A 24680-nucleotide genomic window follows, 5' to 3' on the forward strand; every position below is an offset into this window, starting at 1 on the left:
CTTGTTTCCAACAAATTAAAACTTTTATAGTCAGCAATCACCCTGTGTTATCGTTGGATTAATCTACCTCCTTACCCCTGAATTAAGAACATAAACCCGTGAACACAGCATAACTGAAATAATAAAACTCTATTTACCAAAATAAAATAAATAAACCTGCCTAATATAAAACTCTATTTACCAAAATAAAATAAATAAACCTGCCTAATATACATGTCCTTTCATGTTCACCCTCTTAATTTTATTTATTTTTTTTTTTTGAGCTTTAATCTTGATGGATGTTAGAGATTACGAGCGGCTCCTGAAGGCAGCACAGATCTAGAGACAGAGGGGGAAGGGGAGGCTGGCGCACTGAGGGATGGATTGGATGGAGCAGAGGAATAAAAGCTCATGTGTGGCAGTCAGCTGAAGACTGGCAGGAATACAGACAGAAAGAAGAGAGGGAGAGAGAGAGAGAGTGGAGGGCACACTGGTGTTACTGGTGTTACTGGTGTTACTGGTGTTACTGGTGACGGCTTTCAGGGAGCGAGCAGAAGCCTCAGCAAGGTAAAAGACGCTCTCTAACGTGCACCGACTCAACTCTGTGCAGATCTTTACCTCTGTGCATGTGTGTGTGACAAAGAGGTGACTAGACACAGTCAGGTTGGAGTTAATCCACACACAGATTTTTCTTCTGTGCATGAGTTCTTTTATTGTTGTTGTTTATGAATTATAAGTGTTTGCATGTTAATGAGGGGCGTGTATCACCTGTGATTGACTGTCAGCTGATGGGAGACAATTATGCATGAGGGTATACACACCATCAGAGACCACATGAGCTGGTTGAATGACTCCTGGTGATGAATTCAAAGGAAGAAGGTGGATGACGGGGAAAAAAAAAAGGCCTTCAGCTGGGACTTGGTCACGCTTTGCTGCAGGGCCAGGACAAGATTTTGTGGCTTCATTGACTCTCAGGAGAGCCGGGCAGACTCAGTGAAGGTCAGGGTAAACAAAAACTCAAAGAAAAATGTGCACCAACCAGAGGCAGTGAGGTATGAACTTATCCTCTTTATTTTATGGCTTTAATTTGTGTAAAACAAAATGTAAATAAACCATTTTAATTGACTGGAAATGGGACAACCCATCATCATCTTCCAGCCTCTAATGTTTGGCTCCTTGACCAGCCATATTGGCGCTACATCAACCATCATGTCAAGGTCCTCCTCTTTTTTTTCTGGGCTGTCTGGAATTGTGAAGTTTCCCTGCCTTGAGAAAGAGACACACAAAAAGCCAGGTACTCTTCACCTCCAGCACAAAGCCAAATTCAATCTCCCCACACTCTAAGTGATTCTTTGTCCTGCCGCTGTGTCTCGGAGTCGGTGTGCTGGTGGAGTGATGTTCTTCTTATAAGCCTCTTAAAAAGCTCTCTGGCTCCTCTGACCTCTTCGGCACTACAGGTTTTTATTTTCAGCGTTTCTCCCGAGGTAGCTGCAAAAGTTCTCTTCCAGCAGCATCAGCTCTTAGAAATGTCAAATGTGTTTAATCCAGTCAGATGAGACAATTTGCTGCTTTTGTTTGTTTATATCATTATAAACTTGATATATTTTGAGTTTTTTGACTTTTTGGTTGAGCAAATAAGACATTCAAAGCACTCTTCTCAGCAATGATTGGTGTTTTTTCACCATTTTCAATTATTAAATCAGAGAATATTTGTTTTGAAATGAGAATTTAAACGCCTGAGAAATGCACAGCAGGCAGCAGACACTGGAATATAATGTGGGTGGCATCATAGGTGGTGGATGGATTACACTTTAATGCACACACACACAGAGCGGCGGGCAGATGGCATCGGCTGTGTGTGTGTGTGTGTGTGTGTGTGTGTGTGTGTTGCCCGACCTCGCCCCTCTCTCTTGGGACGGGTCCAACAGCAAATGAGTCTGGCAAACAGGTGTCGTTTGTGTATGTTATGTATGTGTGTGTGTGAGCGTGAGCGGAGATGACATAAGGTTAAGTTTCTGGACACGATGTCAGGGATGATAAAGTGTACTCGACGTGGATCGTGCCTGTGTCTGGTTTTAGTAGCAGGATGAATTATCTATCTGGTCACACCAGGGACGAAGTTAACCGGCGGAAAGCTGCATAGACGGCAGCATCCGTGAGGAATTTACTGTCAATCATAAACCTCAGTGCTCCATGATAACATGAAGAGGCGTGTGAATACCAAACGTTATGATCCGGCACGCTCGTGTGAGCAGCAGCAGCCGGGAGAGAAGCACGAGTAGAAACATGAAATCCAATAAAAGAAACAATAAAGAAGTCACAGCTGACAGTTTTTACTACGCTGCCATGGAGACCCCTCCACATTATGCAGTCTTATTAAGGTGGGGTACATCAACAATACCTGTGAGCCTTTTAGATGTAGTAGCAAACAAGAGCTGTTGACAAGGTCGAGCAGTTTTCTGTATTATATATTTAATTGCTTTCATAATATTTTAAGTAAACCTGAGGTTTGTTGAAATCTTGAACTCACACTCGTGAGTTGAAGATGAAGCCAGGATAAAAAGGTTGATAATATTTTTAACCTGCCATCGATGTCTCACACAAAAGACAAGGCTGATTCTCTTTGTAGGAGATTTTACAACAAAAACTGTGCATGAAAGTAAGGGATCAATTTGAACAGTAACTAATATTATTTAAGTTTCTAAAAAGCAGAGAAAATGTCAACGTAAGTTTCCAAAGCTCAGGATGTCTTCGACTGTTTATTTTGTCTGCAAGACAAAGAGCTGATCAGATGATGCTACAGTGCTGATGTTTGGCAGGTTTACCCGTAATCTGTATAAAACATGGACGTCGTATCCGTGACGTCAGCCGACTGGTGGCTAACCCAAAAAAATGGGCCAAGTCGTGGAGCTAAAGCGGGCTGGGTGCTCAGACAAAGCCCACCTGTAACAGCACCCACCTGTTAAAAAGCAAAGGTCAAAGAGTGGTGGACCAAACGACAAAGTGATGTTATCATCATGTCGCCATGCTGCTGCAAATCCTCACAGTAGAAAAGCAGAAACTTGCATGTTATTGGATAAATTACTTGAAATGATCAGTCGGTTATTTAAAAATGCAACATCAGTTCGTAAAACATCCGTTTCCTATCATCTGCTACATCCTTGCCTGCTATTCAGTTTTTCTTCTAATCTAGCAGCTCTTTCTAATCTCCGTCATTGTATTCATTGAAATCCTCAGTGATGCACACATCCACGAGCGCTGCCGGCCCAAATCAAGGATAGGCTAGATAATACCACCATATGGCTGATGGGAACCTTAAGTATTTAGATGATAGATTCAGTGAGTGTGTGTGAGAGAGAGAGAGAGAGGGGAATAAAAACAGAAAGATGTCGCCTTTTAAGCTCTTCTCAGCCTCTTGTAATTAGAGAGGGTCGGATGGATGGAGAAAGAAGGTCAGGAACGTGGTGGGCCAAGTGTGCAAGGGAATCACAGAGGATTTACCCCAGAAGTGTTAGCTTTGGTGTTGGAACCAAGTTTTCTCAATGCCAACGGCCAAATCGACATTCGTTTAAAGAAGATAATAAATGTATTGATTTGTTAACAATGAGATTAACCACATTTATTTGATTTTAATGGCTCAGATGCTGCGTATTTCTTTGTCAGCCTCCATATTTCATATATTTTCTGTATATTGATGGTAAACAAACCTGAAAACTTTGGCTTATGTTTGCTGAGATCGTGCCTGGGATGCCTGCACAGGAGATTTAAGTGCTATTTTGTCAATTCCCCCGCTGAGCGAGTGAACGAAGGGACAGACCGACATGCTGATGGCGGTGCAGCAGCATTAGACCGAATCAATCTGCCAGTATATTATTATCGATGCCTGATTGAGAGTCACTCGTGGAGAGAGGTCAACGGGGAGAGGATCGTGTAATTACGAGAAAGCGGTGATGCTGGTCTATCTGTCGTAATGTGTTGGAGCAGCAGCGAAGGATTTATACTATAATTATAGTTCAGATTTAGGAAGATTGTACACCTACCAGCTCATTAATAAAGACATTATATCCTGTTTACCTTGTGGGTACAAACCTGAAAATCGTAGATGTAGAGTTATGTCTGGACTATTTCTTGACCGGGTGCAATGAATTCATGAATTCACAAGTTGCGTTGTTTTTACATTTATGTATTTGTATGAATGTATGATGTGTTAAGAGGTGCTCATTTAATGTCAGACTCTCCCTTTAAGCAGTGAAATGTGACATGAAATGCTAAACGAAGGGACGTAAACAGGTGATTCACGGTCTGTTCTTCCAGGGGTAATTTTATTGCCACTTGTTTGTAACGATGCCATCAGCATCCGCTTTCTGCTGACGCACAACACTCCGGCACAATGGGAACGTGCGGATCGTCGATTATAACGTGTGACAGCTCGTTTTAAAGAGCAGCTTGCTTTTCATCACCGCTCAGCAGTCTAAGACACAATTTGAATGCATTACGTTTTAGAAAACCAGCTAAACGAAAGGCTCTGTTTGTGCTGTGCATGTTTACTTAATTGCCACTTTGGCACAATGCCATTCTGCCTTCAATCATGTTTGAGGAATTTTTATAGCTTGGAGAAAAAACAGTGGTTGGTATGTTTTTGTTTTTTACCAGCCCACCAGGGGAAAATGTGACCATGAAGTGACAGAAAATAACAAAGAATGAATGGAAGACAATTGTAAATCACAGTTTTTTTATCAAATTGGCAGAATATTTGAGAAGAAAAATTGGTGATTGTTTGAAGATACCACAGTAGAAAATCTCTTGTGTTGTGTTCATAGACAAATCCTTGGACTTTTTTATCTGCCTTAACAGTAAATAAATTTTAACGAGGGGTTTGCGGCTGCCAACACGCTGTTCAGGTGCCTCCGGCTTTTGTTCATGGACGTCAAAGCGAGTGTTCGTGGTAACTGTGGCTGTCGAACAAAGACCCAGAAAAGAGGATTGTTTTGTAATTTCCATCTCAAAAGGAAAAACTTTTGCTTTCATAGAACACAAGACTTCCAGTCCAGGCAAGAGTTTGTGCCTTTTTTGTTAGTAACCTTTTTTTTGTCCTGTAAAAGTGATGGAGAGCGATTTCTGTTGACGTGCTTCAGTCCATCAGGATTTTGGGATGCATATCGACATGATCACAATGACGATGCTAAAATATTGATGTTTGGCAGGTTTACTCATAATCTGTATAAAACACAGACGTCGTATCCGTGACGTCGTCCACAGGTTTCTGAAACGCTGTTGTGGTGGCTCTCGTTGCCGCTATCTGTCTAGTGGCCTTAAGATAATGTGAACAGGTGAGTTGTATATAAATTCACCCTCAGTACAGTTGTCATGAACGGGGAAATTAGCTATAGAGACCAAAACTGTTTTTTGTACCAGGCTGTAAACATGTTTATTTCTGCTGTGAACTTTTTACCTTGGGGGCTTATGGAGACTGACTTGTTCTGGAGCCAGCATCAAGTGGACGTTTGAGGAACTGCAGTTTTTGGCTCTTCTGCATTGGCTTCACTTCACAGCCATGAACAGGTTACCGCTTGTTCAGATTACATTAAACACATCATTATATCTGAGTAAATTCTGATTCTTAAACATGCAACATGTGGCTGCTACACAAGCTTTGTTCTGTGGAGGTAAATGAAATGTCTAGACCGTCTAAATAAAATCCTTCTTTTGTTCGATGCTCATTTTGGTTTGTAGCATTTATGCCAAAGGTGGACGTGATGCTGCCATCAGCTCGCAGGTAGTAAAGCGACATGTGTAGGCTGAAGACTGAGAATATTCAAAAACCACCACTTTCACCTGGCATCTCATTACCGCGACCCTCCCACAGACGTGTCTGTTCTGCTCAAAGCCTCCCACCCACACAGGCAGCACCTCAAGGAGCAGCTCTGAGGTTAGAGCAGGTACACAGCAGGTGAAGAATATACCACCGCTTCACACAGTATACTGCAGTGACCGCTAATTAACAATGTGAATCATTTTGAAGATCGGGCATCTGTGTCCTGACAGCTGAGGGAAAAATGTGCATCGTCCAGAGACAGATATCCTCCTGTTATTCTCTAACATATAATAAAATAAGCTTTTGGGTTTCAATTTGTTTTTATTAATGATTATTCTTCTATTATCTTTTTTTGTCTATATTATTCACAATTTGTCTTAAACTCAAAGATATTTATTTTACTAATGCTGATGACGGCAGCAGAAGATTAAAAAGATAAAATCCTCAGAATGTTTGACAGGCGTTTTTGGCCCAATGACTCAAACTAATCTGATGTTTCTGAAACTTTTTTTACACCGTGTACAATCTCAGAAAATATTCAGCTCTCCAAGTAGCACCGTTATGCCAGACGTTAAAATACAGCAGCCATACGGACACGTTACACGTGAGGTTTAATCCAAATAAGACTATTATTGAGTCCACATAATGCACATATAGCATTTGTGTGTCAATGAGACACTACATATCTCATTCACATAATTATACACTGGCATGTGCCAGCTGCACATCAGTTCAGGAGCTAATTACGTGCACACACTGTGAGCAATTTGGGGTTCAGTATCTTTCCCAAGGACACTTTGACATGCAGACCGGAGGAGTCAGCCCATCTTCTGATTGATGGATGACCTGCTGAGCCCAGAGGTCATTGCTAGGAGGGCTAATTTGGTATAAAAAGATCCTGATCCGCGCTCTGTCTCTCTCTCTAACTATTATTTTCCCCATTTGGAGCCACCATTGCAGTTTTTAAACTATTCTTTACTGTTTTGCTGTGACGTTTTAGCTCGTAACTAATCATGGATGTATGTGCTGCATGTATTAATGTGAAAAAATATTTCAGAAAATGCTAAATTAAGTAACATTCCAGTGATCTTGATCTTAAGTTTCAATTGAAATATTGTATTTTTATAGTCTAATGTTTTTTAATTTATTTCATTCTGAGCAAATACTTTAGACTCCTCTCATACCACGAGAGGGAAGTTATGTACCACCAGAGTTTTACGCACCATAGTTTGAGAACCAGTTTACTAATATAAATACACTGATCAGCCAGAACATTACAGGTGCTTACCTGTCAAAGAGCTGCAATTTCAGAGATGCTTTGACTCAGTTGTGTAGCCATCACAATTTGGCCCTTGTCAAAGTCACTCAGATTCTGACGCTTGCCCATTTGTCCTGCTTCTAACATCAACTTTGAGGACTAAATGTTCACCTGCTGCCTGATATATTCCACCCACAGACAGGTGCCATGATCGGATCGCTTCACCTGTCCATGGCTGATATGTTGACCTATATACTGTGTCCACTATGCCACTTTGATCTGCACGATGCCTTCTGGGATCAATAAAGTTTCATTCTGTCTTATCTGAAACGATTAATCGATTATCAAAATTGTTCCTAAACATTTTATTATCGACATCACAAGTGAAAACTTAAGCCACGTCTTCGCTGGTAGTTATCGAGCAGAGCTGTTTGGAGAGAAGATTAGAACCTAATGAAGAAAAAATAATTATAATGAAAATCTTCCATCGACGCCTGATTGAAGCCACACGCTTCACTGCACACGAACGGCAAACACAAACACGGTTTAATTAATCTAATCTGCGAGGCGCTCGAAATCGAAACGTGTTTTCAATACTGTACGGTTGCCATAGTGACGGACGAGGCGAAGGCTCCCATTGGACAAAAGTGATCAGCGTAATCTGACCTCGCTTTCCTCCCCAAGTTTGAGAGTCGCACGGTTGGAAATGAAATTAACGCCTCAGTAATGAGAGCAGTTATTAATTAGACTGAAACTTGAGCACAGTAATGGGTTGATTCATCACTGTCAAAGCACGGCTGGTCGGCTGCCTGTGTTTTTTTATTTTTTCTATTTACACTTAGATATAATTTAAATGAGTAACTATGAGCTCCAAGGTACTGAGATGCATTTGTTGGCATCTTTTTCATCAGTGATTGCAGCAACAACCCTTTGTTTGCTGCAGCAGCCAGCAATGAAATAAAATCTTGTTGTTGTAAATGATTGAATCATTTAGTGCAAATAAATCTGTAATTTTAGGTAAAGACGTCCGAGAAATCTCTAAATTTGGACAATCTTAGATTTAAAAATGCATATTGTCACCGGTGTGTTGTGCTTTCGTTCCCAGCTGTGTTTGTGATTTTTCACCTTGGCCGTGCGTGAGGAACAGAAGGACTCCCGTGGAGGGAAATCGCCATCGAGCTTTGTTTTCCCTCCCTCCCTGTTCTCCTCCCTTTCTGCGCCCTCCTGCCTCCTCTGAATGATTGAAGCCATGCCCGTCGTGTCTGCAAGCACAGGTACAGCCAAACATATGCTCGAGCTACTCCTTCATTCCCTCTGATGCTTTATATATGAATGCTTATGAATAATTCATGTGCCAATAAAGCCGGAGTGTATTTTACCAAAAAAGAAGCTTTCAGTGAGATTACCACGTGTGTTTCATCCCAGACCAATCCTTTTTTGGATGGAAGCTGGCATAAAAAAAAACAGCAATAAATGAGTTAGTTTCAGTGAGATCTGGAAGGAAGGTGACCCTTCAAGAAATGTTAAATCTGGGGCAACTGGAGTTGGTTGTAGATCTGTGAAGGCATCTCACGTCTCAACCAAGAGGCTTCTTCAATAAATGAACTGATTTAACCCTTCGTCTATCTTTGGATGACTGAGAACCTTCACGACATAGAGAGAGAAAATGTTTTGGATTTCAAGAGACTTTAATTTCGTTTCTTGTGATGGGAAAAGGACAAAAGCCTTTGTTGGTGTACAGATGTGTTTTCGGGTTTCTATTATGATCTCTAAACAACACATCCATCATGTTCAGTTGAATGATGCATTTCTAAAGAGAGAGAAAAGAGCTCCTGTTTTCATCCATTTCAGTTTTATTTATTTTTTGCACATGGTAGAAATTGGATTTTATGATTAACAGGCCTGCATGAGACTCTGGCCCTGCTCACCTCTCAGCTCCACCCTGATGCAAACCATAAAGAGGACCTGGTCTTCCTCAAAGATGTGTTCAGTGAGAAGAGCCTTGGTTACCTCATGAAGGTACAGCAGAAGTGATGACTTGAGTATTATACTGTATGCATGTTCTATCATGTCTGTATAGATGTATATGTATATGTATAAAGGTTTTCACCTAAATTTAATCAGCTGATTCCTCAGAAATCACTAAATATCATGTGAATAAGTCACTCTTTGTATTTGTTTGTTGTACGTCACAGATCCATGACAAACTGAGGCAGTATGAGAAACACAGTCCGACCCCAGTTCTGCACAGCGCCTCCTGTCTGGCAGCGGATGTAGGTGCAACCTTTCAAAGCCAAACTGAAGCATGGATGCTAGAATATTATTGCCGTTTTAAATACAGAGTGTACGTAAACATTGGTTTCCTCATTCAGCTGGCAGAAGAGCTTCAGAACGGAGCGCTGGAGGACGATGAGAGAGAACTGCTTCTCCTGCTGAGTACCCCTCACCTCAAGGTACACGTGTATATACATATATTGTCTTTTGTCTCTTTTTAATGTCGCTGCTTCTCAGTGTTTTCACCCTGAGCTGCTCTGTTACATAACAGAGCTGTCTGTACACCATCCCACCTGTCCCCTAGACGCAGAGAGCACCACCTAATTACTCTTATCAAGTGATTATTTTCAATTTATCGGCCTTCTGGGGAGCAGGAAGACATGGCGGTTCAGGAAGAAAGAATTCCTCCTTTTTCATTTTATTTGTTTATTTGGTCTGTGTATCATCTTAAGGCAGTGCTGTCAGCCCACGACACAGTGGCCCAAAAGAACTTTGACCCGGTGCTGCCGCCGCTGCCGGAAGATCTGGACGATGACCTGGAGGAGGAGTCGGTCAAGATCGTTCGCCTGGTGAAGAACAAGGAGCCCCTGGTGAGGCTTGAATAGATGCTATTCTTATGCCCCTCGAGTGAGTCTTTAAGACTTCATTTACATTAATGGAGCAGCTTTGAGGCTTTAGAGAGCTCCAGGGTGTGAATGTGTGTCTCCATGTGGAAAAAAAAAAAATCCATTCAAGCAAGCAGGACGAAAAATAGATCTGGTGTTAACTTGTCAGAAACACCTGCGGAAGTGACACCAGCAGCTAAATATCAAAACCCAGTACAGTTTTATCTAAAGGGGACTGAATCTGAGCTTTGGAGGTTTGATGCAAGATAAACTTGCTGGGTTTTTTTTCTTGCTATGAGTTGGATGAGAAGTTCAATACCACTCTGCTGTGTATACACTGAAGCTACAGTCACAGCTGGTTGGAAAACTGTTCCAGCTCCAGCTGTTCACCTGTAACTCCCCTCTGTGGGCTTTCCTTTCTATGTGATCAGGTGTGCAGGCGATGTCGCAAAAGCAACATTCACCCAACATACTACACTTGCATACACACTGCTTATATATATATATATAATTGGAGTTTTGACATTGACTCGACGGGTTATCGATCTTTCCAGGAAAAGCCACCAACCGGCACACGACTAGGAGCTTTTTAGCCGTCAGATCGCATCAGTTCGGTGAACCGAAGAGTAGTTCTGTGTTTGGAAACGTGTCGTCGTGTCTTTTCCACCAGGGAGCGACTATCCGGAGGGACGAGGCGACGGGAGCTGTAATCGTGGCCAGAATCATGAGAGGAGGAGCAGCCGACCGCAGCGGTGAGGCGAAACGGTGTTCCCACAAACATCAGTTGTGTTTTATTTCACTAAAAATACAAGAAAGCCCAGCTGCAGCAAACGGAAAATAACACTGACGCAAAGTAAAATCTCTGTCCTGCTTTTAGAGTGTGAACTTCCCACCCAACAGGACTTTCTTATCTCTGCTTATTGACGGAGTGGTGAGGAGATTACGTCGTGTAACCCCCTGAACTGTCAACAGAGCTCAAATCCTTGAGATTAGAGCCACGAGATTGCATATTTTGAGATTACGAAACAGGGTTGGCTCCTCACTGTTGCCATGGAGATTGACTTTGTGCCAATGGAAAATTAATTTTTGGGGGTTTATATCTGAGCCTCATACACTGAAAACACTGTTTTAGCGGTAACTACTCAAACTGGGATTTTGCTTGTTTTTGTAGTCGACCTGTGTTTTTTTGTGTTTCCAGGGCTGGTGCATGTTGGCGACGAGCTTCGAGAGGTCAACGGAAACCTGATAACTCACAAAAGGCCGGATGAAATTAGTCAGATCCTGGTAAAGAGGAAAAATAGTTCAGAATCTGGATGATTAATTCTTTTGATTACTGTGGGTGACGATGCTGCTCTGATGTTTTTGATCAGTCCCAGTCACAGGGCTCCATCACGCTGAAAATTATTCCAGCCGTTGCAGAAGAAGACAAGCTGAAGGAGAGCAGGGTGAGGACTCACAAACAACAAACAATCAAAACTTTAAAAAGATGTCTACTGGATTGATTGATTGAATAACTTTTCTAATTAAAGTTGTTGTTGTTGTTGGTTTTTATTGAAGATTCTCATCGATAATCTTATTAACAGCAGAATCTCTCTTGATAGGAGAGCTTTTTTTTACTGAGTTAGATTAGAAGATTGATACCAATTTCATATCCATCCGTTCAATATGAAGCTACAGCCAGCAGTGAGTTGGTTTGTCTGAGCATGAAGACTGGAAACTTGAGGAAACAGCAAGCCCGGCTCTGTCAAAGTAACACAGTCCACCTCTGAGGGCCGGGCTATGCTCGATCAGATTTTCAGTCACTCTCTCTCGGTAGATATTCGTAGCGTTTTTCAAAAGAAATGTTTGTGTCAGGAATGTAAAAAAGAAGAGCGTTTCAAACCCTGGCTCCTTTCTCACCTCCAGTTTAAAGTGTGAATATCGAATATTGTGTTTCAGAAAGTTGTTGATGGGAGCGAAGTCTGAATTTATTCCATCATCATCAACAGAGTATTCCTTCTCCCTGAAGGTTTACCTCCGGGCTTTGTTTGACTACACACCCTATGAGGACAAGGCCACGCCGTGCCAAGAGGCAGGACTTCCCTTCAAAAGGGGGGACATCCTTCAGGTTGTGAGCCAGGAGGACGCCACCTGGTGGCAGGCCAAGAGGGTGGGCGACTGCAACCTGCGCGCCGCCCTCGTCCCTTCCACACAGTTCCAGGAGAGGTAGTCAACATCAGCTCTGCTGTGAAATAACTCTTTAAAGCCTTTATGTGTAGGGTTTGAAAAATAAGTCTTACCTCCAATTGTTTTTTCTTCCCAGGCGCCTGAGATACAGGATGAAAATGGGCTCTTTTCCCACCCCCGTGTCCCCCAAAGCTCCTACATGTAAGCCTGTTTTATCAAATCAATAAACTACTAAATGCACAAGAAGTTTAGATCTACAGATACAAGCATGTGTTAGCTAAAGGAAGAGAGATCATGGAAGGAGAACAGTGGATCTGAGGTTAATCTCTGGAAAAACAAACACACATGTAATCCATCGTTTCATTTCCTAATCCAATTTTGAAAGCAAAATGAAACGGTGGTTTTAAAATCAGTAGGAGGACGCATTTGTGAAGTTGTTTGAGTTCTTTTTGTTTCCATGAAGGTAAAAGTCTATCTAGATTTTCTCTGATAATAAATCTACACAAAGGACACTGGAGATGTAGATGAAGGAAAGCACGTCAGTGAAGGATTTCACAGTTTAGATGTGACACTTGCAAGTTTTGTTGTGTACTTCACTAGAAGTGTGAAGAGCAGAACAACCGCTGTAATATTATTGTGTTGTCCCTTGCATTGCTGACCTCAGATGATCGTGCTGAGAGAGGTACGTGGTACAAACCCTCATGTTAGAAAGTCATCCATGCGTTGACTCCATGTTGTCCTGGTTTGTCACATTTGCCTCCCACAATTTTACCCTTTGACCCCTCAAAATCTTAGACACTGCATTTAACGTCCACGTCAGCCTCGTCTCCTTCCTCTTACCCCGTCTTCTCTTCCTGCATGTCGTCCCACAGAAGACTGTGACAGCGAGGGCGCTCTGAACGGAAAGGACGTAGGTGAGGAGGTCACAATCGACGAGTTTACACACCGACCTGCTGCAACATCACATTCATGCTCAATCTGTGTGCTAATCCATCCCTTCTTTTTATGGACTTGTTCTCGAGTGGAGTGCTTTGTCCTGTCTTTGGTTTTGACTGAATGGTTGAGACAGGTGTAAAGCTTAAAATCCGCTTTCAGTGCCAAATGTAGCACCTCACCGTGGAACTTTTAAAGGTCCAGTGTGTCAGATTTAGGAGGCTCTAGTTACAGAAAATGGTAGAAATGTAAATATATAATATATAAAATATGTTTTCATTACCTTAGAATGAACCACCGTGTTCCTACAATACTGGCTCCACTGCGAGATGCCACTAAATCCTACATGCTGGCCCCTTTCTTTTATGTATAAACACTGAAAACCATTCACTGAAAATATTGTTGTTCCCTCACATCTGACCTGATCTCCAGACGTCTTCACAGCTCAGTTAGCAATCTCAGCACTTTGTTCATCAGGCTGGCTCGTCTTCACTTAATGTGACTGCTTCTGTGGGTTTGTTGTTGTGCCTTGAAAGCCATTTCGACCTTGACTTTATCACGCATATCTTAATCTTATTCAATCTTATACACGTGTATCTTTGATCATTGTATCATAGTATGCAGTGTAGCTTTAATACAACACAAGAGTTCAAGAGTTTAAAATATGTGAATCGATAGATTTATAATCTCTCAATCACCCTGTTGGGGTTTATTTTCACAAAAAAATTAACCGACTCGCTGTACCTTATCCCGCTTATTGCTAGGGTTGCAAAGGGGTGGAAATTTTCAGTAAATTTCCATGGAAATGTTGGAAATATTCTAAATCGGAGACTTTTGAATGTGAATTTATGAGACTGAACTGAAAATTTCATCTACAATATCATCAAAACTTTATGTCGTCCACGTAGTCTTGTGCTCTGGGCTCTAAAGTGTGGTTGTGTGCATGTGATTGAGGAATGTCATAGATATTCAGGTGTACTTGCATGAAATCTGGTTGTTTTTAGTCAAGATTATGATAAAATATATTTTCCCTCCAACTATATTTAACTTAACCAACCTTTTTAATATTGTAAATTCACGGTTTATTCCCATTAATTCCCATGGAATTTTGCAACCCTACTTATTATTCCCATTAATTCCCATGGAATTTTGCAACCCTACTTATTACACACTTAACTTACTGGAGAAATCAATTATTTGTCCCAAATTATTGATTTTAAAAATGATTTTTATTGTTTTCAAAGTGACCTTATGCATCCACTGTGGTTCTCTATGATCAGAACTGCGTCCATAGCAACTTTCTGCTATTCATAGACACTATACAGAAATATCTGACCAATCAGAGTCAAGTATTCCACATGGCCATGTTGACAACAACTACACGATGACATTATTCACTCAGAAGTTCATACTTGTTCGCATGCTAACATGGTAAAAATAACCTCTGTATGGTAACGTTATGTTCCCGTGACCATGCGGACAGTAGCATCACTGTCCGTAAGCATGGCCTCACAGAGCCGGGTGTGTTTAAGCTTCATCATTCTGTTATTTTCTTGGCATGCTTGGTGCAAAACAGACACAAATCATGAATTAACTCGAATCTAAACATTATCAGCATCAGAAGCAGATTTTTAACTGATCAGTTTGAGCTGTAAAGGTTTAAATAGCCCCGACGTCTGCTTTAACGGTCAGTTTTTCGGCATTCATCAACACATCTGGAGGCAGTGTGTTCACTGTGGGTGTATCTCAAAGCCCTCGCTCTGTGTCTGTGTGTGTTTGAGAACTCGTGGACTTCTTGGTGGGCTCTTTGTGCAGTACGCTACAGCCACCGAGCTTCTCACAGTGTCTCCGTGGCACTCCATGGCAGCTCATTTATCTCATTGTGCTACACGCTGAATCTGCTTTGCTCGGTGGACGCAGCATGCATGGCTTCCATTCTGTTGATGAGATTTAAGCTGGCTGAACAAATGGTCTAATATGAGCTGTAGTTTCTCCCAAGAGTAAGGCAGCCCCTGCCTTCTGTGGCCATGCTTTCTCATGGGATTTTTACTCAGGTACTCTTACTGATTTCTAACGGTGTTGTTCAAGCGTGTCTGTGTTGTGTGATGTGTGGCACGGGATTTCCATTTCTCAGGGAGACATCTTAAATAGTTTGGTATTTTCATTAAGCTCGTAACATTTCTTAGATGTGACGTTTTCAGTGGTGATGTGATTTAAACCATTTTTTTTGCCCATCTCACGTTTGCTTGTCTTCGACCACAGCTGGCCTGCGCAGGAGTTTCCGCCTCAGGAAAGATCGGCAGGGGTCGCCTGGAGAGCCTCAAACTCCTGACGCCAATCACACAGAGTTCCTGATTTACGAAGAAGTAACACAATATCTGCCCCGGCCTGGTGAAAGGCCTCGACTTATAGTACTGATAGGTACGTTCACTGCTTGTGACACCGAAGCAGCTATATGGTATAAGGAGTATTTAGTGCGGTATAGAGTCTGGTGTTTTCTCAAAGGTCTTCTTGGATAATTCAGTTATTTATTCAGTGATTATATGTTCACAGGTTCCCTTGGAGCTCGGATCACTGAGCTCAAACAGAAGGTGATCGCTGAAAACCCTCGACTTTACGGTTTGGCTGTGCCTCGTAAGTCTTTTCCCCGTTTTTAATATTCATACTCGGCTCTGGTGTTTGATGCAGATGATTATATACCACACACGCACGATCTCCCCCACATATCCAAAGAGTCCAAAGAGTCATGATTAAATGTAGGTTGGATCATGAAGTCCTGTTACCCGCTCTTCAACTCAGTGACTCAGTCATTTATGTCATTAGTTAATGGATCATTTAATTATAACATAAGCACACAAGGTAATTTACATTTGGCAGGGCATGATGGCAGGACGGGTAGGATGAAGCGGTTTGTTCATGAATCCGTGATTTCTAATCAAAATTCATGAAGCTAGCCGGTGTAAAATGGTCACTGCAGAGGCGGGTGTTGGCGGTTACCCTTCACAAAATCAACCCACTTCATTTATGGGGAGTTTAAACAAAATAGCAGAGCTGTTTTTCAAATTCTGGCATCCATGGAAGATGCTTTTTCGTTAACGTTTGAAGGCGAAGCCAGCTACCGAAGTTTGTAGCGAGTATGACTAAGTGTAGTAACTCAGAAACAAGCAGGAGAATGACAGATGCTTCGGTCTATAATCAAGCCATGATGTAAGACCGCCCGAAAAAATCCTGAACTCAAAACTGGTGGGGGAAAACGGTTTAACCCTCTAACTCCACATTTCAGTACTACATAGATCACAGTCTTCTCACATTTTCAAGAAAAGAAAGAACGCGGTCCAGTCGAAACTTCACTGATGTTTTGAAGTTGTTTTTCTGCTTCAGGCACTGGATATTTCAACTTGTATGCACAGCATTATGAGATCTAAAAGCTGCCATTGAATTCTGGGCCCATTGTCAGAAAGCTGTGTCTCCGTCAGATGTCATGGGTCTTGCAGTACGACAATCACCCAAAAAATGGTTTGACAAAGTGTTGGAGAGCCCATAGATCACCCGTGCAGAGATCTCAAAAACGGTGTTAAGAGAAGGAATCCATCAAATCTGAAAGATCTGGAGCAGTTGGCAAAATAAGGATGGTCCAAAACTCACTAATGGTTACAGGAACCGACTGATTTCATTTTTTTTGTGCTACCAAATATTATGTTGAGGGTGCCAAATAATTTTCTCTGCTCCATTTTTGTTGTTTTGTGTAAAATATTAATAGATTCAGCTTTTTTTCTCCACTTTTTTGTGTCATTACAACACAAACAAAAGAAACAAACAGGAAACTAATAAAGTATTTGTAATTACAACACTGTTTTTGGGAGAAGTAGTGCATTATGTGACAGAAATGTCGATATCTTTGACTGTACGCCATCAAATTTCATAAAGGTCATCACATTTCAGACCCAAGGTAGATGTTTCTTAGTTACCAGTCTGATAAAAACAACTTCATATCTCGATGTGAATACATTCTGCGTTCAGAGGATCATTAAATGCATGGGTGTTCATCATGACTCATGCATTAGTTATGCATGTGTTGGTAACCTTTTATAAAATGTTACCCCCAAACAGTAATTATCTTTTTCTTTCCACTCTCTCAAGACACGACTCGAGCCAGGAAGTGTCACGAGAGAGAAGGAGTCGAGTACCACTTCATCACTAAAGCAGCTTTCGAGGCCGACATCCAAAATGGAAAGTGAGTATTGAACACCAAACACTTTATTTTTTAACTGAATATATTCAAGAAGAACGCAGGCTGTCGATGAGAGATTGATTTACCGAGGCCTCCAATTCTTTGTCGTAATTCGTGACGGTGCTGTGTTTCTGCAGATTCATTGAATACGGGGAGTATAAAGATAATCTGTATGGCACCAGTTTGGAGTCCATTCACAGAATTTTGGATCAAAACAAAGTCTGCCTGGTGGATGTGCAACCAGAGGTTAGTATCAAAACTTCAGTACATGCAAGGATCTCTCTCGTCCTTTCTCGATCAGCCACTATAAAACTACTGATTTAGATAATTGTCATCTCATTTTATCCGCCTCAATAGCGCAGAACAGAAGCCAAATTGTAGGCAGTTAAATTAGAGTTGTTAAGCTTTTACTTGTCCCCTTCGAAGCATGACTAAGACTTCAGTGCATTTAGTTTGAAGGCTGCTCTCAGACTTTCAGAAGTAACTGCTGGGTTTTATGTCTCTGATCTTTCTGGTGGTTCTTTTGTCAGGATAAGAATTTGTTAGTGAATTAATAACCTTCTAAGACTAAAATTAGATTTTGTGAATTGTGCTTTTACAAGGTATTCAGATCAAGAATATTGTGACTGATAAGTATGTTGTTCCAGCTGCCCGGTGAAATGGATGTTTTCTCCTCACACTCAGGTCCTGAAGACTCTGCGCACTGCCGAGTTCAAACCGTACATCATCTTTGTAAGACCTCGGATTAACGATCAAGATCAAAGGAAACCACTTGGCTCCTCTTCCTCGCTTAGCTTAGGAATCACAGTGAGTTACATGATGCAGACTTTGCACGATTTACGTTTATTGGCCTGCGTTCTGTTCTGAATCAACCTCTCTTCTTCCTCGTGCCGACCAGGAGGACGACCTACAGGAAATGAAACAGTCTTCTGAGCGGATGGACGAGTGCTACGGCCATTGGGTGGACTACGTCTTGACGAAGGAAGACCCAGCCAGTGCCTTAGCTGAGCTCCAGGTCGTACTGGAGAGAATGCAGACGGAGCCTCAGTGGGTGCCCGTGTCCTGGTTGAGGAGCTAACATGCCTAACGGAGCTCGACTGTTTCAAAGTTGGAGGACTGATCCAGCGTTTACTGCCGTCCTAACCATTCCACAAATACAGGCTTGTGAAAATTGGCTAAGTCAGTATCATAAAACATCTGCAAGGACTGAAAGCTGTTCCTTTCCCCATCAGTCTGAACTTTAGGTTCTTCAGTGTACAAAGGCAGTATAACAGCTCTGATGGGCATGTATACATGCATGTAGGACAGCGTTCCTAAAGCAAGCCGTAGTTAAAGATCTGCACCCCGTATGATCAGTTACGTGAGATGTTTACTGTAATAGCAGCTAAAATGTTTAGTGCCATATCCAGCATCCATAACTGTGAAGATCTGCTCACGCTGGAGATGTACTTATGTTACCGTTACCTGAAAGTCTGAATTAAATCAGAAAAACAACTCACGAGGCATCCGGCATTATTTGGGGAAACCATTTACTTTAGAATGAGTTATGCAACAATTACAAACCATAAACAAAAAGAAGGAAAATATACATATGTTTGCATTGTGTGCAAGAAATACACAAGGCCTTTTTTACTTCCACAGCTTCTTGATCGACATGTTCTTCTCGCTGTCTTTCTGCATCACCTGGAGGGACAAGAAGAACAGGCTTAATATTCAGGTACGGGGAGAAACATCCGTTATTAAAAATGAGCTTCATGTTCAGATTCGTGAGACAAACCTTTGCCACAGCCATCTCGAAGTCCTCCTGGGTGACGTGAACTCTCCTTTCTCTCAGAGCGTACATCCCTGCCTCTGTGCAAACACCCTAAAAGACACACACATAATGAAATTACACTTCAAGGCCAGCTGCGTGCTGCATTTCCCACCCGATTGATATCATTTAACAAGCCGACTCTTACCTTAACCTCAGCGCCAGAGGCTCCGGGCATGAGCTCTGCGATCTTCCTCAGATTAATGCCACGTGTCAGGTTCATCTTTCTGGAGTGGATCTTCAGGATGTCCAGACGAGCCTGTTTGTGCGGGGTGAAGATATGATCAGATTAAAAATAAAAACATCAGCAGGTACAAGTGTGTGGATATACTGTACGAGTGCCTACCTCTTCGTTTGGAGGGGGGAACTCGATCTTCCTGTCGATCCTGCCTGGCCTGAGCAGAGCCGAGTCCAGGATGTCAATACGGTTGGTGGCCATGATGACCTGAGAAAGTGAATTTTAGTCAGATTAAAAACAGAAATTCATATTGTTCTGAGTATTTTGATATTAAACACGTGTGTGTGACATACCTTGATGTTCTTGGTGGCCTCGAAGCCGTCCAGCTGATTGAGCAGCTCCAGCATTGTCCTCTGCACCTCGCTGTCACCGCCTGAGCCGCCCTCCAGACGAGACGACCCGATGGAGTCGATCTCGTCCATGAAGATGATGGAGGGGGCGTGTTCTCTAGCCATGACGAACAGCTCGCGCACCATACGGGCACCTGGTGCGAGAGAGGGAGGAATTAACCTCAAGAATGTAACAAAATGTAAATCAAGAAAGGAGATTAATCGGAGAGACAGAAGAGCTCACCCTCTCCGATGAACTTCTGGACCAGCTCGGAGCCGGACACCCTGATGAAGGTACAGTCAGTGTGGTGGGCCACCGCTCTGGCCAGCAGGGTCTTCCCTGTTCCTGGGGGACCGTACAGCAGCACACCCTGCACACGGTGAAAGCAAAGCGAGGATGAGAACCATCTTTACACTGACAGATGGAGACAACATATGACCAGAGCTGAACGAGTTGGCTAATATTTGATAAACATTTCTTCTTCTTCAAGTTAATTGGGCTGTTTTATGTCACGTCTTTGGGTTTGAGCAAAACAAGACCAAAAACTATTGAACAATCACCTCAGGCTCCAGGATATAAGAGTTATTTTATGTTTTATAGAGCAACCATTTAATCTGGATGACAATTAGAATCATGAAAAGTGAAAATATTTAGTAGTCCAAGCCCTAAATATCACTTTTAAGTAAAATCTTTGTACTGTCTTTTCAGCAGGATGACAACGCAGTTATATTGTGAACACACGTCTAATCTCAAAATGTGAATAAACAAAAATCTATATAGAAGGTCAAATAAACAATCCTTTATCTGACACCACGTGTGCCTTGAAATATTTCCTTTTCTATTTGCATCTCACCTCACCTCTCTTCTTCAAGAATCAGGACAAAGTCCAGTACTTGTCAATCACCCACCTTGGGCTGTGCGATTCCCAACGCCTCGAACAGCTCAGGGTGCTTGACGGGCAGCTCGATCACTTCCTTGATCTCCTTGATCTGCTTATCCAGGCCACCGATCATTTCGTAGGTGGAGTCCGGCACCTTCTCCACCATCATAAGGGACACCAGGGGGTCCACCTTGTTGGGCAGGATCTTGTGCAGGGTGTAGCTGTCGTTACGCAGAGCCACGCGACAATTTGGAGTCACCTGGTGCAAAGCAAATAGAGCTATTTAATTACTCTCACTTACAACCATTATTAAGATGACAACAACTATAATACTCACATCGTTGATGTCGATGTTCTTGTCCACGTCCACGACAAATTTTCCTTCTGGATGCACCTGAAAATGACGAGGAGATATGTAATTAAATTTAATCTGTCGACCAGTCATCAAAATGTAGTGTGCTACAAACTACGAGTACTTACCTTGACCAGCACTTTCTTTTTGTCCATGACTCTAACCACTTCTCCTACATAGGACCCCTGCTCCTGTAGCAACTGCAGCTCCTCACGAAGGAGACGCACTGAGAGACAAAAAGTGAAACTTGAATATCGTTACCCATGAATGAACAGGTGAGATATTGTTTTAAAAACACGCTGGTGTCGCAGCGTGTACCTTTGGCATTGAGCTCATTCCTCTGTGCCTGCAGACGTCTGAGATTCTGGCTCTTGTCGTTTACCGTCAACTGTGGAGAAAAACAAGCAAATCAGGATCGAAGGACGAAGATGAAACGTGTTACCGGATGAAAGTTTGCAGTCTCACCTGTAACTCTTCTATCTTTGACAAGTAGTACTGCCGGAGACCTGAGCCACCTTTACTCTCCCCCATCTCCATCTGCTAAAGACAAGACATCATCAAACTTTAACATCTTACTATGTCCAAGAACTCATTTCATTTATAGTTTTTTAATCTCTATTTGCTATTTATGTAGTTTTATATTTGTAAAAATCTTTAATCCCTGCACATTTAATTTAAATTTTGATTTATCTTTTAGGTGAATTTTAATTTGCTGCTCCTGGATGCATGAATTTCCCTCAGGATCAATAACGTATCAGTAGAAATATTAAAGATCCAGTATAAAATTCTCATATTTGAGATGCTAAAACCAGAGAATGGAGTTTTGCCAGAATTTTAACAATTTCTGCTGATTCATTTTCTTAATTTTTTTACTTGAAATGAAATTATACACTAATCTTTACAATTTTTACAAAATAAATAAACAGAACAGAGCATGTGGTGTGTTTGTGGTGTGTGGTGTTTCAATTTAGCACAAAAACATGCGAAGAAAATAGAAAAAGTTAAACAAAAGAAGGGCGTTTAGGAGCAATAAACTTTTCCAATATTCCCAAATTTCTTCACATTTTGCTGATTTAATTTTCAAATGGTCGACTGTTCTAAGATAAGATGAGACAAGACAGACTGTACTGATCTCTCACTTGTTTCAGTGGCTTTACAACATACAAGGTGGATAAGATAAAATACTTTTAGCACTTTCATAATTAAAAATATATATTTTATATGCATAAAGCAGGGACGTCCAAAGTATGGCACGGGGGCCAATCAAGCTTCATTTAAATATTATATTTTATTTATAGGATTGTCTAAGACTGTATGGCTGGAAGATTTGTGTTTTTGTTGTTGTTGACATAATAAAGCATTTGAACCTTTAAGGACATAACTGCTTTGACATAATAAAGCATTTGAACCTTTAAGGACATAACTGCTGGTGTCACATCTACAGATATATATATATTAATCAGCATAAATTGTTAAAACGGTTATTTCTCTGGCAAAACGCGATTCTCTTTCTTTTTAATCTTTTTAATATTTCTACTGTTGTTAGATACGTTATTGATCCTGAGGGAAATTGATGCATCCAGGGGCAGCAAATTAAAATTAACCCAGAAGATAAATCTGAATTTTTATATTATTTATAGATAGATAGATAGAAAGATGAGACACAAAATATAACTTTCAGTATGATTTTTGTTAAAGACAAGAGCAAGAGCGATTTAAAATGTTCACAGACTTTTACATTACTCATAATAAGTCATGTTTAAAATGAACACGAGCTTCAGATTTGTATGGACATGCATAAAACACACACACACACACACACACACACACATATATTAATTAAAATGATCTCCTTTTACAACAAAGTCACATTAAAGTAACGACACAGATGTATGTAACCTGTCAACACTGACTGAGCCCGGTGAGTTCAGAGGAGCTGATAAATAAATAAAAAGGTTTTTAATGTTTTGTTGAGTTTGTGCAACAACAGCCTGATAATAATAAAAACTGGAAACAGCTCAGCTCGGCTCTCCATGACAACCGAAGCTAATGTGGCTAGTTCACCTGCTAACGAGCTAAGAAGAAGTCGCGCTCGGTAATAATCAAACTAATTAAACTATTTAAACTCGTACATGGTTTAAAACAAAGATAAGAAGCGGATCAGACTGCACAGTCATCCCCAGCTAGCTCCAGCTAAGCTACAGCTGACAGACAGCGGGTAGCACGATGCTAGGCTAGCTACAATGAGACAGCAAACCGGCAGAAACTAAAACTCTGTTTTTATGAATGAAGCCACGTTTTATTTTTTACTATCAGCAGCACGGACACACGCGGAGAACACGCCTCGCTTCGTTTAAAAAAAAAAGCAGTTGTTCGACTAAAAGAGTCAAACGGCGACGTTAGTTTGATAAAACACGAATAAAAACGGTAGAAAAAAGAAACACCTACATGATCGACACCGTCCACCTCCATGTTGGAAACTCCAGCATCCGCTTCAGGACCAGGCGGGTTTCCGGAACTGCTTCTTGTTCGAGGTGGTAAATAATATGACAGGCATGCGCACATCGCCACCTACAGTCCTTTAAAACATACACATATATAAATATACATTTCAGTTACAAAGCAGATAGTTTACCCATACAAACATATGTATCATTTTTTAACAACAGTAGCTCAGTCCATAGAGACTTGGCTTGGGAACCAGAGAGTGGCCGGTTCCCACTGCCGAGGTGCCCTTGAGCAAGGCACCAACTACCTGCAGGGCACCGGCCTGACTGGCTGGCCCATCACTTCACCATCTCTCTCCACATTTGCATGTCTATGAGCCTTGTACATGTACTGTGTGTGTGTTTGGGGGTTAAAAATGCATGTAAATTGAGTGAAAAAGGAATTTCCCCATTGATTGGATTAATAAAGTATATCTTCTTCTTAAATTTAAAGGTCCACTGTGGGATTTGATGGAATTTATTTGCTAAATATGATATATACTACTCAAAAGTAGTGTATAATCACCTGAAAAAAAGTTTTTGTTTGTCTTAGAACGAGACTTTTATATCCACAGAGAGGAGCGGGTCTTCTTTTACAGAGTCTGCCATGTTTCTACGGTAGCCCAGAACGGACAAACCAAACACAAGCAAATTTAAAGGCCCACTGTGGGATTTAGATGGAATTTATTTGCTAAATATTGAATATACTACTCAGAAGTAGTGTATAATCACCTGAAAATAAGAATTTATGAGTTTTTGTTACCGTATAATCACCTGAAAATAAGAATTTATGAGTTTTTGTTACCTTAGAACGAGACTTTTATATCCACAGAGGGAGTGGGTCCTCTTTTATGGAGTCTGCCATGTTGCTACGGTAGCCCAGAACGGACAAACCAAACGCAAGCTCTAGCTTGGAAAACGGCGGTTGGTGGTGATGAGGTGAGGGGTCTTCACTTGGTTGCAATCTGCAAGTTCACCACTAGATGACTTATACACTGGACTTTAAATACAGTGTTAACCTTTAGGGGTGATGGTAGCATAATCCATATGGACTTTGAACAGAAGGGTGGTCGGTTTAAGTCCAGCGTGGACCAAAGTATGGAGGGTGAACCGGTAGCTGGAGAGGTGCCAGCACACTCGTATCTATTTTTTAGTGCATATTTTGTACGCCCAACAGTGCAGGACAGATATAAAAACTCCTTTGTTCTTGTTGCCGTAGGCCTTCTCAACAGCTCAGACATGTATTTATTGTTCATTTATCATTCATAATTATGTTATGTTTATGTTGCTCTGCTGTTGCACCACAAATTGCCCCTGGGAGAT

At 41.5% G+C, this 24680-nt stretch overlaps 2 protein-coding genes across 4 annotated transcripts; one reads left to right on the plus strand and one right to left on the minus strand.

Annotated features, from left to right (window-relative positions):
* Positions 1-319: 319 nt before the first annotated feature.
* Positions 320-18755, plus strand: LOC104930395 (MAGUK p55 subfamily member 3). Of its 2 annotated transcripts, XM_019271969.2 has the most exons (20): positions 320-546; positions 8158-8326; positions 8953-9071; positions 9248-9325; positions 9425-9505; positions 9779-9916; positions 10602-10683; positions 11130-11215; positions 11302-11376; positions 11940-12136; positions 12234-12298; positions 12762-12779; positions 12970-13011; positions 15019-15084; positions 15293-15451; positions 15584-15664; positions 17171-17264; positions 17399-17507; positions 17946-18068; positions 18160-18755. In XM_019271969.2, the coding sequence occupies exons 2-20, from the start codon at positions 8290-8292 to the stop codon at positions 18337-18339; spliced, it is 1830 nt and encodes a 609-aa protein (XP_019127514.1). In that variant the 5' UTR covers positions 320-546; positions 8158-8289; the 3' UTR covers positions 18340-18755. The 2 variants fall into 2 exon arrangements, with proteins under 2 accessions (XP_019127514.1, XP_010743474.2); XM_010745172.3 differs by lacking the exon at positions 15019-15084.
* Positions 18756-18773: 18 nt separating this feature from the next.
* On the minus strand, positions 18774-23451 carry psmc5 (proteasome 26S subunit, ATPase 5). 2 transcript variants are annotated; one of them, XM_019271971.2, is made up of 12 exons: positions 23320-23451; positions 21337-21411; positions 21190-21259; positions 21000-21097; positions 20857-20913; positions 20548-20778; positions 19883-20009; positions 19603-19793; positions 19418-19516; positions 19220-19330; positions 19039-19125; positions 18774-18944 (listed from the first exon to the last, which is right to left on the minus strand). In XM_019271971.2, exons 1-12 carry the CDS (start codon positions 23434-23436, stop codon positions 18891-18893), a joined length of 1317 nt encoding a protein of 438 aa, XP_019127516.2. In that variant the 5' UTR covers positions 23437-23451; the 3' UTR covers positions 18774-18890. The 2 variants fall into 2 exon arrangements, with proteins under 2 accessions (XP_019127516.2, XP_019127517.2); XM_019271972.2 differs by having other exon boundaries at positions 21337-21408; positions 23320-23437.
* Positions 23452-24680: the final 1229 nt, after the last annotated feature.

Source organism: Larimichthys crocea, chromosome XVI, assembly GCF_000972845.2.
Source record: "Larimichthys crocea isolate SSNF chromosome XVI, L_crocea_2.0, whole genome shotgun sequence".
In the NCBI taxonomy this organism is placed as follows: domain Eukaryota; kingdom Metazoa; phylum Chordata; class Actinopteri; family Sciaenidae; genus Larimichthys; species Larimichthys crocea.

Bases quoted from the DNA above. Each gene is read 5' to 3' on its own strand.
- LOC104930395 (XM_019271969.2), top strand. From the start codon at position 8,290: ATGATTGAAGCCATGCCCGTCGTGTCTGCAAGCACAG. The intron at 9,917-10,601 runs GTGAGGCTTGAA...CTTTTCCACCAG, and splicing joins TGAAGAACAAGGAGCCCCTG to GGAGCGACTATCCGGAGGGA. The intron at 10,684-11,129 runs GTGAGGCGAAAC...TTGTGTTTCCAG, and splicing joins AGGAGCAGCCGACCGCAGCG to GGCTGGTGCATGTTGGCGAC.
- psmc5 (XM_019271971.2), bottom strand. From the start codon at position 23,436: ATGTGCGCATGCCTGTCATATTATTTACCACCTCGAACAAGAAGCAGT. The intron at 20,010-20,547 runs GTGGGTGATTGA...CACCGTGTGCAG, and splicing joins TGGGAATCGCACAGCCCAAG to GGTGTGCTGCTGTACGGTCC. The intron at 19,126-19,219 runs GTAAGAGTCGGC...TGTGTCTTTTAG, and splicing joins CCTCTGGCGCTGAGGTTAAG to GGTGTTTGCACAGAGGCAGG.